The following is a 19514-nucleotide window of genomic DNA, read 5'->3' on the forward strand; positions in this document are numbered from 1 at the left end:
TCCCCAGCCCACGATGTTGCCTTGCTATGTAATTTGATGGCTCCTTCTGAATTTTTTTTGTTTATTTGAGAGATGAGTGAGCTCCAATCTGCTGGTTCACTCTCCAAATGTCAGAAACGCCTGCGTTGCAGTTCCAGAGCTAGAAAGACAGTGCAGGTCTCCCTGGCGAATAACAGGGACCCAAGAACTTGATTAATCTCTGTTGCCTCCCCAGGGCTGGTATTAACAGGAAGCTGGAGTCAGAAATCCAGGCAGGAGGTGAACCTCTGGTATGGGATGTTGGTGCTAGGCCACATGAGGTGAGCATTAATTTCCTTTTTTTATTATGCATCTCTCTGAGCTGTATATGGAGACAATACACGTTAACTGGAAGTTTATTCATTAGACCAGAGTTAGTTGTATCTTAATTCTGTAGCTTTGGATGTGATACAAGTCATCAACCATAGTTACAAATGCTCCATTCTGGTGACAGTCTAAGTGGCAGACTTCTGGTTCCCCATTAACACAAAAGGTTAAATCTGCACGTTTTCTGGAGTGACTCTGGGATGATCATCTTTTCAAGAAAGACGATGGCAAGAAGAATCAGTATCCCCCTGGACTAAGGGCAGGTCATGATTTCCTAGTTAACAGAAATGAGCTTACTAGAGAAACGGGAAAGACAAGCACAGCCTCCCTCCTTGCCTTTTGTTTGCCAACTGTCCTCTTCCCAAGAATGGTGCTGCACTCCCCGGGTCTCCTCCCACTATTGGGGCCAGTACGCAGCCCTGCCTGCAGGATTCTACAGGCCGCTGGCTCACTCCTGCAGAAAGCCAACTCCACAAATAGTAGAAACTCAGCAGTTACGGGATAGACCAAGGGGAGTAACTCCATGAGGACAAATAAACATACACCACCCCACTGTGGAGAGCCCCGGCTAATACATCAAATAAAGACCCACTGGCTGTCCACCCTGGTCTCAGCGGTAAGTTTCACCCTGGGGAGATATTTCACTGCTATTGCCCTTGGAGTCGGTAAATATTTGTATGGAAAATATTATGAAACACCCTGTTCCTGTTATTCCTACACCAGTGGTTTCCAGAACCTAAAACATTTTTGTAAACTTACCTTTAGTTTGGCAACAAACCTTTGTCTCTGTTGGCCTTTTTTTTTCCCCCAACAGAACTGTCAACCTTTGAAAAGTTGATTAAATTTGCACTGAGGAATTGTATTTCTTTTCACCTAAAAAAATTCTTAATTTTGCAAAGTGGCCAAGGCATATTGTCTTTTCTGTTACCCCTAGCGAGCAGGCTTTGTAGACACGAAGATCACTCAGGGAGAAAACATGGGGGGACTTCGCCCCGATTGACGAGCAGTGTGTCTTCTACCAGAGCCCTCACAGCTACCGCATTTGCTAAATCTTGCTCTGGTTTAAAGGTCAAAGGAAGGAGAACACAGCCAACTACACTGAACTTGACCTTCCAGCCAGGTCAGGCAAAGGCAGTTGTTCTTAGCACTGAAATTAGCCCTGAGCATCTCACACTACTCACGTGAGGCTGCGACAAGTGTACAGGCAACAGGAAAAGTTTGAGAACACAGGGATGCACAGAAAGAGAATGGCCTGAGCCACAGGGATAGCGCCACAGGTGCTCAGCGGAATGCGGCAGATGACTCCAGGGCAGGGCTTGGACAGGCTGTCAGCCACAGCCCTCACAAGGAACCCAGCCCAGGGACACCTGGCTGTGGATTCCCGCTCTCCTGGTGTGTGAGACAATAAGCTTTCTGTTCTGCAAGTCCCTTGTCCTGCTGTTCCTTGCTAAGGCAGCCCCAGAAACAAAGAGCCAAGCCAAAGTAAGTCAAGTCACTGAAGGGTTTTTTGATACTAGTTGATGTGGCTGCTGGGTGGTTTAGACAGACAAAGATCTGGCATGTAGTTATGTGTGCCTCCGGTCACCAAAGACAGGAGTGCATTTAGAAGGCACTAAAACAGCTTAGGTAAAGCCTGGACGAGAAAAGTAGTGACCCTGAGGCTGATGCAGGAAGAATGGGGAAGTAGACTGTTTAACAGGTGATGTGCCTGTCATCCAAGAAATGAAACCAGAAAAGATAGTTGTCTGGGGTGAGTTCATTCTTTTAGTATGAACACAAATTTCCTGATAGTGTGTGTGTAGTGGAGGGAGGGTTGAGGAGGTAAATGATTTGGACTTGGTCTTGAGAAAGTCAATTACAAAATATAAACAGGTATCTTACAACTTAATTACAGTTGTAATGGTAAGACCACGTGCAGTAACTCCTGGGATGAGCAGAGAGTAAGTTGTGAGTTACTGTGTATTCTGGTACACACTTGCTGAGAACAGTCGCTGGCTGTATTTATTTTCAGGGCAAGAGCACGGCAGCACCATGAATGGACAGGTAACACTGGCTCCATGTTCCAGGAGCTTCCTCTAATCCTGATAGGAAAGGCATCCCCATTTGAAGGGCCCTTCACATTGTCATCCTTTTTATTCTCTTTGTTTCAGTTGTCATCTGGTCTGCCCTATGTTCTCACTTGTCAGTGCTTTGGGGGCAAGAAACAGAGCACAGAGCTCCGGGGAGACCAGTTGCATGTAAACCCAGGGTAAGATGTGAATCTAGAAACCTGCACCTGTTGGGGTGAGCGTTCTCTCTACTCTTCCTCATTGGTGGCTATGAGAATTTCAAGGGTAACTAAATGATAGTGAGCGTTTTAAACCTGTGCGAATGGCATACCCTGTCATTTTTGCAGAAAGAGAGCACTGGTCACTCTGGACTGAGAAGGGACTGGAGGCCAAGAGACCAACTTTGCGGGCCATGCACTGTGAGGCCTCCTGAAGCTTCCATTCTATCACCTGGGCAAGGCCAACAAGCAAGCTTGGTCCAGACAGATGCCTCAGATGAGAAACACTCAAAGTTTAAGCTTTCACTCCATGGTATACATAGGGTTTGCATAAAGCTAACTGGAAATACGTATTATGAAACAAAATAGCTGTACATGGATTTCAGAATTTTTTTAAAAAATAACAATAAATTTATGTTTTAATTCAATTTTTTCATAACTCTTTTTGAAACACCTTCATATATTTATCACATGTGCTTGTGCAAGTCAACAACTACCCTAAGTCCAGTTTCTCTATGCAGAAAACAAACATACTGATTTGCTAGAAACTCATTCCTCTATTTCTGAAGGAATGTGAGGCCACTAGCAAGAAGGATGGGATCCCCTTTTCGCTGAGCAGAAACCACTTAGGGTGGTGGTGCTCCCACTTTTGCACAGCGAGAACAACTGATATTACACAGACATCAGTCACTGAGGAGTCACGAGAGCGCGGATAAGTCACAGACTGTCAAAGCCTTAAAACCTATCTTCAAAAGCCTAGAGCACAGGAGAGCACGATGGGAATTGTGGAAGGATGCTCTGAGCAGGTCTAGAGAACAGAGCACGGATGCAGCGATGTCAGTGGCTACAAACACAGGAAGGGGTTCACCTAGGTTTTTCTTGTTGGAGAGGTAAATGGACCAAGAGACACAGAGGGACAGGAAGAGCTTGGATCTGCTGGTTTGCTCTCTGGTGCCTGTAATTCCTGCCAGCTGGGAGTCAGGAGTTCAGAACTTCAGCCACCTCAGAACTTAGTCACCTCAGCCATCGCTGCTGCCTCCCAGGGATTGCATTAGCAGGGAGCCAGCGCACTGAAGCCAGGCACTGAAGCCAGACACGCTGATGGGGCACACAGGTGTCTTCACTACTAAAGACTCACTTCACGTTCCACTATGTTAATGAAAGAATAAAAAGGGAACGGCAAGACCCATAGATTTACATATAGGCAAGGAAAAGCTGAGGATGCTGAAGTGAAATGGGGCTGTGTACCCAGTTTAAAGTAGTTCAATCTTTTTAAAATGTATTTGTTAGAGAGGGAAGAGGGAGAAAGAGAGCCAGCAGCTCAATTCAGGTCTCTTATTGTGTGAAAAGATCCCAGCAACCTGAGCCGTTGCTCCCCAGGATATACTTTAGCAGAAACTTATGATCACAAGCAGAGCTGGGGCTCAAATCCAGGCACCTGAATGTGGAATGTGTGTGTCTTGAGCAGTGCCTTCACTGCTTTGCCACACACCTGTCCCTACAGTCTTCCAATTTTAAAGAATGTGTAATGGATCTCAATACCTCTACCCATGGTTTCCCCCATTGCAGGACCTGAGAAATGGTTCTGAAACATGAATCTGATGGATCACTTTAGGCCTCAAACTTTCCCCTGGTTCCCAGGGCCACTCAGGGTCAAGTCCAAGGACTCACTATAGCCACTGCCCATGTCTGAGCCCATCCACAATTACACAGCTTTCCTTTCTGTCCAGTTTCTGGAGCACACCTTTTTCTCTCTGCTTTGGGCCTTTGTACAGACTCTCGCCTCACCCTTTTTCTTCTGCTCCTCTCCCAGCCAATGGTCACCCACCCTTAGGGTTTCAACCTACAAACCTTCTCCCTGACTACATAAGCAGATTGCCACACCACCCCTCTGACCTCTCCTGGGACCCCATATCATTCTTGCTCTCAAGCCCTATATTCTACTTTTTCCTTTACATTATTTAGGGGAAGTGGTATATTTATTTAGGCTTCTCTTGATTCAACTTCTGACTTTTGCCTCCTTCCAAGGTTCGGCTGTGATAATCAGTGCCATGGGAAAAGATGTTGAGAGACAAAAAAACATTTCCTCGCCCCCTGGTCTCCCCTTGTGTCTTCTCAGATACCCTCCCAACTAGTTCCCTTGTTTTTACCCCATGGAGGGAGGTGGCAGGGGAGAGAGGCAGACTCTTAGCTTTTCCAAAAACATCTACGTCAGAGGCTCCAACTCTAAATCAGTAAGAATGGAGACACCCAGATAAGTAGTTGGATGACTAAGGTTCATACCCTTAGCACAAGCACCATTTACCTAAAGATAAAAATGTTGTTCTGAGGCTGGCACTACAGCACAGCATGTTTAGCCACTGCATATGATGCTGGCATTCCATACAGGAAATGTTGCATCTGAGTCCCGGCTACTCCACTACCAACCCAGCACCCTGCTAATGAGCCTTAGGATGCAGCTGAAAATGGCCAAAGTGCTTAAATCCTTGCACCCTGTGGAAGACCAGGAGGGAGTCCCTGGCTCCTGGCTTTGGCATTACCCAGCTCTGGCTGTTGTGGCCATTTGGGGAGTAAACCAGCAGATGGAAGATTGCTTCCTCTTCCTCTCACTTTTCTATCCCCTGTCTCCCTCTTTGACTTACAAATAAATTAGTATGTCTGTTAAAAACGAGTCGGTTCCAAGTGACTATATTGTCAACATTCTCCCATCCACATGCATAGTTGCTCCTTGGCAATGACCAGGGATTGCTTCCAAGATTCCCAAAGTTTTCTGGGTCACTCACTGTGCTGTGCAACTAAGTGTTTCACTGTACTGTTTGGGAAATAATGACAAGGGAAAATGTGTGTTTGTCCAATATGGATACAACTTTTTCCATCAGTATTTTCAACCCATTTTAATATGAGTCAACCAAGGCAGAACACGTGCAGATAAAGTGTCTACCTGATGTTCTTGGAAAGCTGTGGCTACACTTTGCATGGTGGATGTCCTGACCCCTAGCTACACCAAAATCTTCCTTAAGATTCTTCATTTAACATCATTCCAGAGTGGGCTATCCTGGAATGCAACAAGCTGGGTGGAGGCAGGCCTCCCTCTGCTATGTCTGGGTCTTGCATCACCGGCCAAGAAGTCTACAGGCCTTTACTGCAGCACCTCAGCTAAGCACAGCAATGAGGCTGGGGAACAAACTGAGAGGTGCACCACATGGTACCCAGTCACTGTGGTGTGGTCTCACCCAGCATGGGGCATGCAACAGAGATGGGCTCCCCCTTAAGGGGGAAAGGTCACACAAAGGAAGGGTCTCCATCTCCAGCCTGTGAAGGGTCTGATGACCAGGATGGCCTCCTGTTCTGATCTGCATCCTCACTACTGTCTCTGGTGTTAGGGCAAGGAAGTTCTCTCTATCATCATCAAGACTTCACAGACTCCAAAGCAGTCCAAGAAGGCTCCTGCAGCATGATGCATTTATCCTTAGCCCTGAGCAAAGGAGGATGCAAGACCTTGGCTGACCATTCACTCTCCCAGTTAGCACAAAACATGTCCCCAGCAGGTGACAGTGCCTTATTGGATGAGCAACATGTTTACTAAGAGGAGGCAAGACACTGGAGATGAGGGAAGTCACTGGGAATGGACGCTATACCTTTGGCAGCCAATTCTTATTGCAGAAGAGTAATCAGGAGGTGAGAGAGAGAGAGAAACAGATTGGAGAATAGATATGGAAGGATGCATGTGAGAAATCAAAGAGTTAGGATCCTCTTTAGCCAATGGTACATTAAAGAATTAAAAGATTGAGGCAAGGAAGCAGATTCACTTTCAAGGTGACCATTTCACACCAAGGACACTAAAGTCACCGCAACAACACACACACACACCCATTTCTACCCACCCAATGCCCTCCTCTCCCTCCCCACCAACACACACACCAAGGCAAGTCACTGGGAAAAGAGGGTAACACATCCACGTGAGTTCTAGGTTCCGAGCAGAAGTTGTGCAGTCACTGAACAGATGTGGATTAAGCATCCACTGGGTACCAGTACTAATGCTACCTCTGATCTGTTGGGACCGTAAGAGAAGAAATGTCTTTGAGAAGACATTAGGAAAAAGAACAAGCTTGCTGACCTGGTGATGTGGCCAGTAGCAGGCTGGCTGATGCCCACTGGTGTCTGACATAAGCATGCCAGGCTATAGGGCATATATGCATATCTACATAAGAACCTGCCTCAGGCACAAGTGAGCAGAGAAGAGAGAGAACTCTGAGAGGCTTGGCTGCCCTGCCTGGGGCGAGCCAGTGTGTCTCTATGCACAGGTGGGTTTCTCTGGAGGAAGAGTGTTACATCTAGAAACAGATTCTGCGAGCCTGAGACAGCACATACCTGGGCGGGCAGGGCTCCGTGTTACAGGCCTGGCTCATGGCCGGGGGACGATGGACCACATCGCACAAGCTGTCATTGACTGCCTGCTGGGTCTGCATGTGTACACACACAGCTATGGCTTCCTGACGGCCTGCAGGGTGGAGAGAGAGGAGAAAATGCAATGACAGACTGTGGAACATGAGAGAGCCAAGTGTCAGTTCTTCCGGTTCTGTTGTGGGGCTGTTAGTACACATCAGGGGGCACCTGGGAACGAGCAGCTTGGCATCATTCAAACTCTCCCCAGGTTTGGACAGCCACTTATCTTTCAAATTCACTCTCAAACTCCCATTCACCCAAGTCTGCTCATTTTGAAATATGTGGGGGCACACTTGATTTCCCCACCTACCCTAGGACTTACTGCCTTCCCAAGGAGCTTGGAGCTGGGACTTGCCCTAACAGAATCCTTGAGGGGTTCCCCTTGCTTCTCCCTAACATGTGAAATTACTGCCCTTAGGGGAATTTCACTATCAGTTACTAAAGCAGTTTTCCCGTATCACTGCACATGTGTTAAATCCGATACATAACTCTTAAATGTTACTTGTGGTCTTGACTTTCTGCTCGCTATTATTATAGAATATCTCTATGGCTATCAAAGTGATACTGAAAGGTGTGCACACAGATTTCCAGTGCATGAGGGGAGCCCACCACAGTCTGGTGAGGTTCAAAAAATGGTTTTACTATCTCCACTTTGTTGATCTCGTAATTAGGAAACAGTAAGAGAAAGGCTAGCAGCAATAAGTGGTATAATCAAAAATAAAAGTTAAAATTATTTTCTCCCAACGTAGAGTGGTCTTTTCCTTTTCCAGATACCCTTGGGATACCACAAGGCAACCCATTCAGCCAGTTGCCCAATTGCAGAGGCCTGGACCAAACATGAACTTTCACAAGCACCCTGGTCCTTGGAATGCAGACAAGGTTTGTCTGAACCCAAAACCCATTCTCTCAATCGCTACCACCAGTCTGTCGAACTAGAGAAAGAGTTATTGCAGAAGTCAGAGTAGAAAAAAAAGTGCAGATCATATTTTTATGAAAAAAATCAAATAAAAACATCAAATAAAATTGACTGCACTATAAAATGTGCAAAATGTATTCAGCTTCATGCAAGAATGTGTGTTCCACTGTGATACAAGGTTGCGGTTCTTTTGCCAAATGCCTTGTTTCAATTCATCCATTTTATAGGATTTTTCGGGATTGGTCAAAATTGGCCCAAATTACTGAGAAATTATATACTTGTGATATTCAGCTCTTTCTAATATATTTCCCCCTGCAGGCTTCGGTTGCAATGGGATGTTCCTTGCCAGAGCCGGGTTCTGTCTTAACTCAGCCAGTGTCTTCTATGGGCTTCTTCAGGCCTGTTTTCACATGTCAATATTTCCATAATAAGCCCAATAAGAGTAGGAATGTTCGCTTTCTAGTAGGTTTCATTCTCTTTTTTATAAAAGCTGAGAAAAGATCCAGGGATCTTTTCAATAGATTATGATTTGTAGTAAAAAAAAAAACTCTTTAGGAAACATACTCAGAGATTATTTTTGGAAGATTTTCTGAAGATCCGGTAGGGGGGTGAGAGGCTTGAAGTGCTATTCTTTGCCATTTGGATGCAATTGTGCAACACTCATGCCACATTTTTCTGTTGTACAGCAAGTTCTCTGAAAAGAATGAAAGTTCACTGGGATGACCTGGGGTATTTTCTGAGGGAGAAGATATTCTACAAAGACGACCACAAAATATCTCCCGCCCTAGAAGCAGGTCCAACAATGGAACTTCTACCTCTGTTGCCCCAAGAGGCTTGAAAAAAAACATCTGTCTTCAAATTCAGACGTTAAAAAAGTAGTAAGAATAATTATTAAAAAATCAAGTTTGACTCGTCTTTCGTGTCACAAAATTCAGCTCATGATTGTAACAATGTATGGGAACTATATAAAAGAAAGCAAATGTGAAATCTGAGTACTTATCCTAATCCCTGTGGAGCAACATTCTTGGCATTTGATGTTTGTGGTATTATAGAAGGGCCATTTTAAATAATATAGCAGTTAAAGTCCTCACCTTGAATGTACCTGGATCCCATATGGGTGCTGATTCTAATCCAGGCAGCCCCACTTTCATCTAGCTCCCTGCTGTGGCCTGGGAAAGCAGTTGAGGACGGCCCAAAGCCTTGGGACCCTGCACCCGCATGGGAGACCCAGAAGAGGCTCCTGGCTCCTGGTTTTGGATCGGCTCAGCTCCAGCCATGCGGTCACTTGGGGAGTGAATCATCGGATGGAAGATCTTCCTCTCTGCCTCTCCTCCTCTCTGTATATCTGTCTTTCCAATAAAAATAAATCTTTAAGAAAATCGTATCTATTTATCCACCTGTATCTATGGTTTTAAATAATACAATGAAAAGGGAGACAGGTTACAAGAAAGTGTTGTTAAGTGAGTTCATTCTTGCTGTGAACATTAGTGTGTCCTTCCTTACACAAGCAGGACACCTGTAATGCCACTACAGGCTACCATCTTACATGACCACTGTTAACACACGCCGTGAATTGTGGATCTGCATTGTGGTGATACAGACTATGTGTGTGTATGTGTGTCTGCACACGCGTGCGTATGCACTCAGTCTTCATCGAGAAACAAAGCGTACAGCGCAAACACTGAGACGGAAAGCAGAGCCGGTGGCTGGCTGGTCACATTCCCTTTGGTTGGTTTGGTCTAGCTTGAGTTATGTTTGTGTTATTGGCAAACGAGCATCTCCGTTAGTTCTGCATGTCAGATACTACACAAACACACAGAGACCAAAGTGAAAAGAATACTTCATATTTCTTCTCCCTGCTGATTAAACCATATGAAAGGGAGGGGTATCACTGTAAACCCCCCAGCATTACACATGATGGACCCAGCAAAATGCACAGTACAGGATCACCCAACAGGCACAATTTGTTTGTTTGCCTTTTGGATTTTGGTGAGGAGTCAGCCAGTAGAGATTAAGAATTCTCGAAAGCCATTTGGCCTTAGCAAGCATCATCCACATCACTTGAGTCACACAGGAGGTGACCGACGGCATCAAGAATAGTTGGAACAAACTTCACCCCAAGACCTGCCAGGATTCAGAGGCCAGGATTCAAATCGGTCAGTGCTGGCCAATGTACCGTGTCGGGAACACATCTCCACAGGGAGCCAGCTAAAAAGAACCTCCAGTGAGCCAATTCCACTTTCATTCATAGTCTTTGCAGGAGGATATTCTTGTGCACATAGAGGATGACAACCAGCCCCCCTTGCCCCTATAGCAGCTACTCCACCTGCACAGAAGGTCATCTCCCAAAAGTTTAGGGAGGATGTATGTCGGGGGAAAAGAAAAAAACAAAACCAAACCTACACATAGTTTCTCATCTAGGAAACAGAATAAACGTACCCTTTCATTCAAATTTAAATCAACTTTTCAAGTAGCCACATACACACCAAATAAAATACTACCATGTTGCAACCAGTAGCAGGATCAAATACTAACATATCTGCTCATTTGCTGACCAAAATCACTCTGAACAAATATTCACGCACCCATACACAAACAGAAGCCGCCAGATACAATAGTCCTTCTGTAAGCATATAACACTTCCCCTTTCCCACCCTGCAATGCTCATATCCATTCTAGTCTTTTCCCTCCTTGTTACAATCAGGAGCTGTCTTTCCAACTAGTTAAGGCTCATTTTCACAGCTGTGCTTTGGGTTCCACCTGCTTTCATCTTCTTAGTAAATCCATTAAAATCTATTCATTGCTTTGTCTTCCTCTTTCCTTCTGAAAGCTTCCATGCCTTTTAAACATGCCCCAGACCCTCTGATGTTAATAACACCACATCCACAGCTTTCCCTCAATGCCCGAGGCCATCATCATTATTTCCTCCTTTTTTAAAATCACAGACACAATTTGCTACAAAACAGATCTGTCCCATTCATCTCCACTTTAGTCACCTGCCCCTCTTGGAACCATCCTTACAAATCTGGCTTCCATTTTTGTTGCTCTACTGAAATGACTTCCTTAGGTCACCAGTGGCTTCCCATTGCCAAATCCAATTCAGGTGCAGGGCTTTACTCCTTCACCTCCGGGTGGCTTACGGCCAACCTTGGTTTCTATCACGGTATAACCTCTATGTCTCTCCCACCGAGTCGATCTGTCCTTATGGCTTCAGGTCCACTTCCAGCCAATACATGTTGCTTTTCCCAATCTCAAACCCTGCTTATTCCTCTAAGTTGCTCTCCTGTTGAAACCTCTCACCCAAGGCCCCTGCTCCCTTCCCTCCACACACAGGTAACTTGTAACTGTGAGTTTCCAGCCCAGATTTCATCGTTTTGCTGGAGACTCACCTATCTGACTACCTACTTAGTATCTCTGTCTACAAGTTAAGAGACACCTTAAAACACTACCATGTCCACAACAGAACTCATGATTCTTTCACCGTACCAGGTTTCCAGTTTGCAGTCACCATCTCAGGAAAGAGGCCTAGCACTCAGACTTGCCAGTTCAGCCCTCTCAGCATGCTCCAGCCACAGGCTTCGTTTCCTTCCAACCAGCAACTCCACTCATGTGCTGTCTTCTACAACTATTGTCTTCACTGCTCCATTGCAAGCTCTTGCCCAGACCATGCAATAGCTCTCCATGTTTTTCCCCTTACATCTGTTCTTACCCACCTTATAGTCCATTTTCTACCATGCTCATGCAGCTAACCTCTGTGTGGTAGATAAAGGCTTGGGCATCTAACCGCCCTCTTTGACCGACTTCCCCGTGGTCTTAGAATAAAGACCCAGGTCCATGTTGGCCTGGGAGGCCTGGATTTCTAGGCTCCTGTCCTTTCTAACAGCACTGCACACTAACCTCCTTGGCAGTCTCAGTTTATCCACTGGGCCTGGTGTGTACTCTATACTCTCCTGCCATCCAGGGCCTGTGCACACACCCTTCAGTCTGAACATTCTCCCTGTCCACTCCCTCCAAACTCACCTTAGCTGATTCCTCATCTTCTATCTTTAAATATAAAAAGATTCTTAATTAGGTCAGGATACGCTTTCTTTACTCTTGTAGTTGCTTCACGTCCTTTTAATTTCATGTAAATGTGTATGACTGTGTGATTAACATACTTCCCTCATTAGAACCGAGTTCCAAGGCAAGGAGTTGCTGGGTCACTATCACACAGAAACAGGCAGTTGATATTTGTGGCATGTTGTTTTGAAAATGAAACCAATGGAAAATTCCTGCTATTGTCAGGAGCATAACAAGGTTGACATCACCCACACTATTTCCTGTTGCTTTTGAAACACTTAGGAGTGCAATGAGGCATGAAACCCAAGATGAATAACTACTGGAAGAGAAAAAAAAATCATAATTAATTGTAAATGATTTGGGGTATTTCTCAAAACATGTTTGAGAGTGACAGAGAATATATGCAACTCCTCACATCACTGGTTCACTCTTTGAATGTTCCCAATAGCCAGGATTGGTCCAGTCTGAAATGGGGAGCTAGGAACTCTAGTCGGGTCCTCTGCATGAGTGGCAAGAATCCAAAGATCGTCAAGCCTTCACTGTTGCCTCAAAGAGGCTGCATTAGCAAGACACCGGAGTCAGAAGCCAGAGCCAGGGCTCCAACCCAGACATCTCAATCAACATATGATCTGCTACCCTCAATATGCTTTCTATAGCTGATCATTTACCTACAGAGGTCGTAAAAATGAACTGACTAGGTAGGTGCTGTGTTGCAGCAGGTTAAGCCGCTGCTAGCAATAGCAGCATCTCTAATCGGAGCGCAGGTTCGAGTCCCAGCTTCTCTGCTTCAAGCCAGCTTCCTGCAGATGTGCCTTGCAACACAATTTCACAGGTGGCATTTAGGAAAGGACACTTAGTTTCTTTCAGATTCTCTCTCCCATTCTTGCTTGCTCCTCCCTAAGATTAAAGATGAAGTACAGAGCACATTCTCCTTACTGATTGAGAATTGCCCTTGTCATCTTTTGTCAGCCAAATTGGAGTTGTCTTTCGAATTCCAAGGATTCCCACCTGCCATTTGTTCGCAGCTATGGAGGACTTGCTAGTCAGGAAAAGCATTTAAATCATGGATGACAAAGTACTAGCTGAGAGAGTGATTATATCAGTCTAATGTTTTCAAACCTGAGAATCCACAGAATGCAGGCAATGCCAGGGCTGGAGCCTGCTTCCTCACAAAAGTTGCAGCTCCAGACTTCTGCAGAGGCTGCAGTTTCAAAAGCCTACTAGGGCCAGTATGGTGGCATAGCATGGCTGACCCGCCACTTGTGGCACTTGCATTCCCTATGAATGTTGGTTTCTGTCATGGCTGCTCCACTTCCAATCCAGTTTCTTGCTAACACATCTGGGAAAGCAATGGAGGATGGCCGAAGGCCTTGGGTATATGCACCTGCACAGATCTGGAGGAAGCTTCTGGCTCCTGGTTTGGATCAGCTCAGCTGCGGCCACTGTGGCCAGCAGACAGAGAATCTCTCTCTTCCTCTCTCTCTCTTTCTTTCTGTGTCTCTCATTGTAACTGATTTTAAAATAAGTGAAATATGTGAATCTTAGAAAACACAAGTGGTGCCAATAGCTGACATTTTGCATTCATGTAGCAGAGAGCACGAGGTGTGTCTGACTGAATAGGGTATCATTATTGCATCTCAGTAGACTTCTCCACAGGGTTTCCCCAGACTCATCAAGAGAACACATCTATATCCAAATGTCCAAGGGTATGTCAGTGTGACAGTTTCCAAGACATTACAAGGGACAAATCCAGGATCCTGGAGAGGAACTAAGCATGGGCAGGAGGCTGTCAGGGGAGGGCACTGAGACGACCAGGGAAAAGATACAGAAGACATTTAAGGTGCCAATGACTCCTACTTGGGTGAAATGGGTTCCTAGAATGTAAGAAGAAACGAGTAAGAGAACAACAGGAGGAATCTGGGAGGAACTCAGGATTTGTGTCCTAAATGCCACACCTGTAATTTTTTACGCCAAGCAGCAGCTTAGCTGCAGGCTAGATCAGGCATCTGCCATTTTAGTGGTGCTATTGTGATCCTGGCCATGTTGGACAGCAGTTGTCAAGGTCACACTAGACAGAGCTTGAATTAGACTAGGAAGTGAAAGATAGCATTGAGTGGTGGAGCCTGAATGGCAAGGATTGAGAATTCAGGATGGAGGTCCTGGGAAACAAAGAGTGAGGAGTTCAGGCACAAGGACTGGGCCATGTGCTCCCTGACCTGGCAGGGAGTCCAAGGTCGTAGGCTCAGGACCCTAGGCAGAGTGAAGCAGGTTGTTGAGTGGGGTGCACTGTTGAGTAGAGTGGGCTGTTGAGCCAATACCTGTAAAGCAGCTTTTCCTGGTATTTTACCCACCCTTGGTTGGAACTGATTGACATCAGGGCATTATGTTCAGGGGTAAAGTCCATTCCAGCTTGGCTGGCTCAAAGACACAACCTGGAGTCAGAGGACAGGGTATTGGGGGCCTGGGTCCCCCGACACCAAGTCAGCTTCATGTTAGCGAAAGCTCTAGCTCTTTTATTGCTTACTTCTATCTTTCTATTTTTCAACAAGATCCTACAGGGCAGACTGTTCCCTGCTCACTCACTCTCTTTGGAACTCAGGATACTTTCATAGCCCTTGTGGCCAATTCTTCCTAGTGGGTTGCCTGTTCTACAGCCCTTCTCTGATATTACCAAGGTGCCCTGGCTTTGCACATCACTCCCTACACATCCAAGATCGTGGTGACACATCTATTCACTGTTGATTGCTACCCAAGGTGCAGGTGTGAGCCAAATCATTATACAGAGTAGCTTATGTGCGATCTGCACTGCACGCAGTACTCCTAGGCTGCCTCAATCTGAAGAACAGATGTACGCACAAGATTGTCTTAATTGCAAAGGAATAGGCAATTTTTTCTTTTGATCAGGATATAATCTTACTACCCGTCACCCTTCTAGAGTAATCACTGCAAAAAAGAATAAATAAAGGAAAGAAAACACATAGTTGGGGCAGGTGTGGTAGCACAGGAAGTTAAGTTCCTGCTTGGGATGCCTGCTTCCTGTGTTACAGAGCCTGGCTTGAGTCCCTGCTCCTCCACTTCTAAATTAGCTTCCTACTAATCTTCATCCTGCGAGGCAGCAGGTGCTAGCTCAAGTACCTGGGCCCCATGTGGGTCACCAGTGTAGGACACCAGATATTCTGGGCTTTTGACTTTCCTGTGGCCTGGCCCTAACTGCTATAAGCATTTTGGGAATAAACTAGAGGCAAGAAGATAGCTCTCTCTCTCTCCCCCCCCTCTCGTTTTTGTTTTCTCTGTCTCTTTTGCTTACTTTTCAAATAAAACTTTTGAAGAAAAAAAATGCACAATTTTCTATTAGTTACATTTCTCTTTCTCTTGGCTTTGGCTAGTTTGCACATCTGGTCTACCCAACCTAGTGCGTTCCCAAACCATTCTAATGTACCACGTATCTGTCCATTGAGCCAAAGTTTCAGTACCTCCCAAGCAGGTCGCTGTGCAGGGAGTGAAGCCGGCGTACTCCCAGTCATAGGTCGTCTCACTGTCCTTCTCCTGGAGGAGGGTGTCTGGCCCTGAGGAGGTGAGGCCCTCTTCACAGGCTCCCAGGAGGCAGGGCCGCTCGCTGGGCAGCTCGGGGCCGTCACACTCCTCTGCAGGCAGCTCAGTCTCCGTCTGTGTGAACTTGAGCAGCACGCGGCACTTGACCTCACGGATCTGGACACCTGGACCGCAGGTGGTGCTGCAGGCCGACCAGGGTTCTGGAATGAACCTGGGGAAAGCCAGGGGCCACCGGGGAGGACAAGAGTGATTGTTTAATACAGGCACTAGAAAGGAGGTGAGACAAGCCCTCAGTGAGGAAAAAACAAGTTCTCAGAGAAAATGCGTCCATTCAGAATGCTATGCTTTTTGTTGACAGCAAATACATTTCCAAGTCTTTGTAGCAACAGAAACAATTCCTCATGAAAAAATACATTCTACATCCCAATCGGCGTTCTAATCCAAATTCTGTGTTGTGACTTCTGCAAAAGCAACATTAGGTAGTTTCTGGTTTTGTTTCATTTGGCTTTCAAATAGCATTGCAGTTTAGTGGGTTAAGCTGCTGTGCTGCTGGCATCCCACATCTTGCCCCACTTCTGGCAAAGCTCCCTGATAATATACCTTGAAAAGTAGTGGAAGATGGTCCATGTACTTGGGCTCAAGTACTTGTTTAAAACATGTAATTGTTGCACACAATGTGAGGGAGAACCTGAGTTATCCAAAATAGAAGATAATTGCATTTATCAAGTAGAGGATCCAGTAATGAGACATCAATATGTTTTAAAATGCATCCTGAAAAGATATACCATCTTCTAAGAAAGCCAGATCAAAATGATGAACATTGAAGCCTTGAGTTGTGGGCAGAATAACACCCTCCCCCACAAAAAAGAAAACCTTCGTACCCCCAAACCCTGAGGCCTTGCATGTGTAACTATGTCCTGATACACGGCAAACGGAACTCTCTTGGTGTGCTGAAGGTCACAGACTCAGAGCTGGGGAGAGACACCAGGAGATCTGGCAGGGCCCATGCTAAGCACACAGGCCCTTACAAACAGAGATGTACTCCATGGCTGGAGTTTGAAAGATGGTGCAGAACAAGAAGCTAGAGGGATCTGAAACAGGACTGGGTTGAGCTGAGCTCAGCTGCTGCTGGCTCGCAGAAGGAAGGGGCAGCGGCAAACCCCGGGATTGCAGCAGCTTCCAGAGATGGACCACAGCAACTTCCCAGCCAACAGCCACAGAGACATGGAGGCCTGGGTGCCACAGCCATATGTAACAAAATTCTGCCACTGCCAGTGCCAGCCTGCATGCGGCGTCTCCCACGCAGGCGCAGGAGAGCTCCATGCCACAGTGATTTGGGTCCTCGAGGACTTCTGGCCTTCTTACCTATAGAACTGTCAACTGACAAAGCATCTGGGTTTATAGTTCCAAGTTTGTAGTCATTGGTTAACAGCCACCATCGAAAAAGGAATACATCTGGCTAAGAAGAAAAATTCCAACTTGGAAAACAAAGGAAGAATTAGAAAGGCATCTAGGACAAAAATGGAACAGAAAGACAGGTTAACTTCAGATGCATTCAACATGCTCACCCAGAAAACGATGACCTACAAGTTGTGGGTTTTGTTCTTAGATGAATGTTTTTATTTACTTTATTGGCAAGGCAGATAGAGGGCGAGATCTCCCATGTGCTGGTTCAGTTCCCAAATGCCCATGAACATCCCAGCTGGGGACAAGCTGAAGCCTGCAGCAAGGAGGTCAATTCCTAATCTCCATGTGGGTGGCGGGGAGCCAAGAACTGCAGAAGTTGCCTGCTGCCTGTTGGGGTGCACATGGCAGGAAGCTGCAATCCAGCGTGTGGCCAGAATGCAGGCGTCCCAACCAAAGGCCCACGCTAAGAGTAGAAATCTGAGGGAAATGAACTTAGTTTCAGGTATAGCACACCTGGGTTGTTATTCAGGCAGGAATCAATCATGTTCTGTAAGACAGGAACCGGGTGCCTGCCTAATGTGATGGAATGGAGAATACGGGAACCTGAGTCTAACAGGCAGGGTGATGTCTCCAGCCAACAGACAGATCCCTGCCACCCACGTGGGAGATGTGACTTGAGTTGTCAGCTCCCAGACATACCAAGATTAAAACAGTGGGAGCTTCTCCCTCTCAAATAAATGGATGAATGAGTGAATTTGTACATGACATGTGACATAAAAACTGGTGATGAGAATTATTTATTTATAGTACAGATTTGCTTATTTTTACTTGAAAGGAAGATGTTGACAGAGAAGGAGACACAGAGAGGTCTCCCATCCACTGGTTTACTTCCCAAATGGCCACAATGGTCAGAGCTGAACTGATTCAAACCTGGGAACCAGGAATGTACTCCGGACTTCCCACATGGCTGCAGGGGCCTTAGGCCATCCTCCACTGCTTTCCCAGGCCTAAGTAGAGAGCTGGCCTGGAAGTAGGGCAGCTTGGCTTCCATATGGGATGCTGGTGCTTGCAGATGTAGGATTAGCCTAGCAGTCCACAACACCAGCCCCAAGCATTAAAATGTGTAAACATACAATTAACACTATATGGAACAAGATATAAAACCAAATAAAATGTCATAGGTCACTTTCTTTCAAAAACAAAGTATACACAATAACCATAATTTGTTACTAATTTTCTTGGTTCCAAATGATAAATCTTAATAACAAGCACTGACTCTGGCTCCAGTGTTTCCTAATGAAAACCCTGCGCACATTCAGGAAATGAGTCAGAGTATTTAAAATTGTCATTATGGGCCCATCACAGTAGCCTACTGACTCAAATCTTCAACTTGCATAAGCCGGAATCTCATATGGACACTGGTTTGTATCTGACTGTTCCACTTCCCATCCAGCTTCCCACTTGTGGTATGGGAAAACAGCATAGGATGGCCCCAATCCTTGGGATTCTGCACCCAGATGGGAGATCCAGAAGAAGCTCCTGGCTCCTGGGTTTGGCTCAGCTCAACTCTGGCCATTGCAGCCACATGGAAAGTGAACTAGCAGATGGAAGATCTTTCTCTCTGTTTCTCCTTTTCTGTATAAACGTGACTTTCCAATAAAAAATAAGTAAATATTTTTAAAAATTGTCATTATTTGAAGATGACATGGGAACCATGAAACAGTAAAATAAAAAAATTTGGAGAAGGTCACAAAATTGAAAAAAGTTATCATCAGCTATGTGTGTCTACCTATACGAATGTATAAATATGTAGATAATATTTATACTAATTGCCAGCTTTCCCAGATTCCAACTAACCATACTTAGGTTCAGATACTATGCATTATTTAACATAATTTTCATGACTTTACAAGTAAGTATTGTTGTTTTTCCTGGCTTTATAGATGAGGTCAGCTGGGGCTTTCAAAGTGTGAGAAAAATGACCAAGTTCTATAAACAAATACTTGATCAGAAATGTACAGAGCTGATAAAACAAAACCTAGAACATACTTACAGAGTTCTAACCAAAGTTTGAACACATAAAAATTTACCATTAGGTCCTTAGTGAGGGGATGCAAAATCACAAGATATTCGTCCTCTCTTAGTTACATTTAGAAAAATATGCACTTTCTATCTAAATCTCAGAGGCAACTGGTGGAGGGCAAGGTCGGAGTTGGAAACAGCACAACTCAAGTTTTGTGAATGGTTAGGTGAGAGAAATCAAGAACATTTAAAAATAGAATAACAGTACTAGTACAGCAAGATAGAAAAAAATGGACTAGAAAAATGTTTTTCGAATACTATGAGGCTGCTTCAAAACCTTTGTGAAGAAAATAAGGTATGATTAAAAATATTTTGGGGGATAGGTGTTGTGGCACAGCATCCCAAACTGGAGTGTTCGGTTCCAGTCCTAGCTCCCCCAGCTTCACAGAGGCTCCTTCCTGACGCACCTGGCAGCAGCAGATGACCTCTGAGGTGACTGGG

General features: G+C 45.4%; 1 protein-coding gene across 1 annotated transcript in view; it reads right to left on the reverse strand.

The window, feature by feature from the left end:
• Nucleotides 1-19514, reverse strand: part of LOC121168269 (ADAMTS-like protein 3) — a 306621-nt gene that overhangs the window by 84075 nt on the left and 203032 nt on the right. Inside the window, exons 17-18 of the mRNA XM_040998189.1 lie at nucleotides 15506-15795; nucleotides 6983-7112 (exon numbers count right to left, since the gene is read on the reverse strand). Of these exons, the coding sequence (XP_040854123.1) occupies nucleotides 6983-7112; nucleotides 15506-15795 (420 nt within the window). The remainder of the gene's footprint in view (nucleotides 1-6982; nucleotides 7113-15505; nucleotides 15796-19514) is intronic.

This window comes from Ochotona curzoniae, unplaced genomic scaffold, assembly GCF_017591425.1.
Source record: "Ochotona curzoniae isolate NIBS_2020 unplaced genomic scaffold, NIBS_Ocur_1.0 patch82, whole genome shotgun sequence".
NCBI lineage: Eukaryota > Metazoa > Chordata > Mammalia > Lagomorpha > Ochotonidae > Ochotona > Ochotona curzoniae.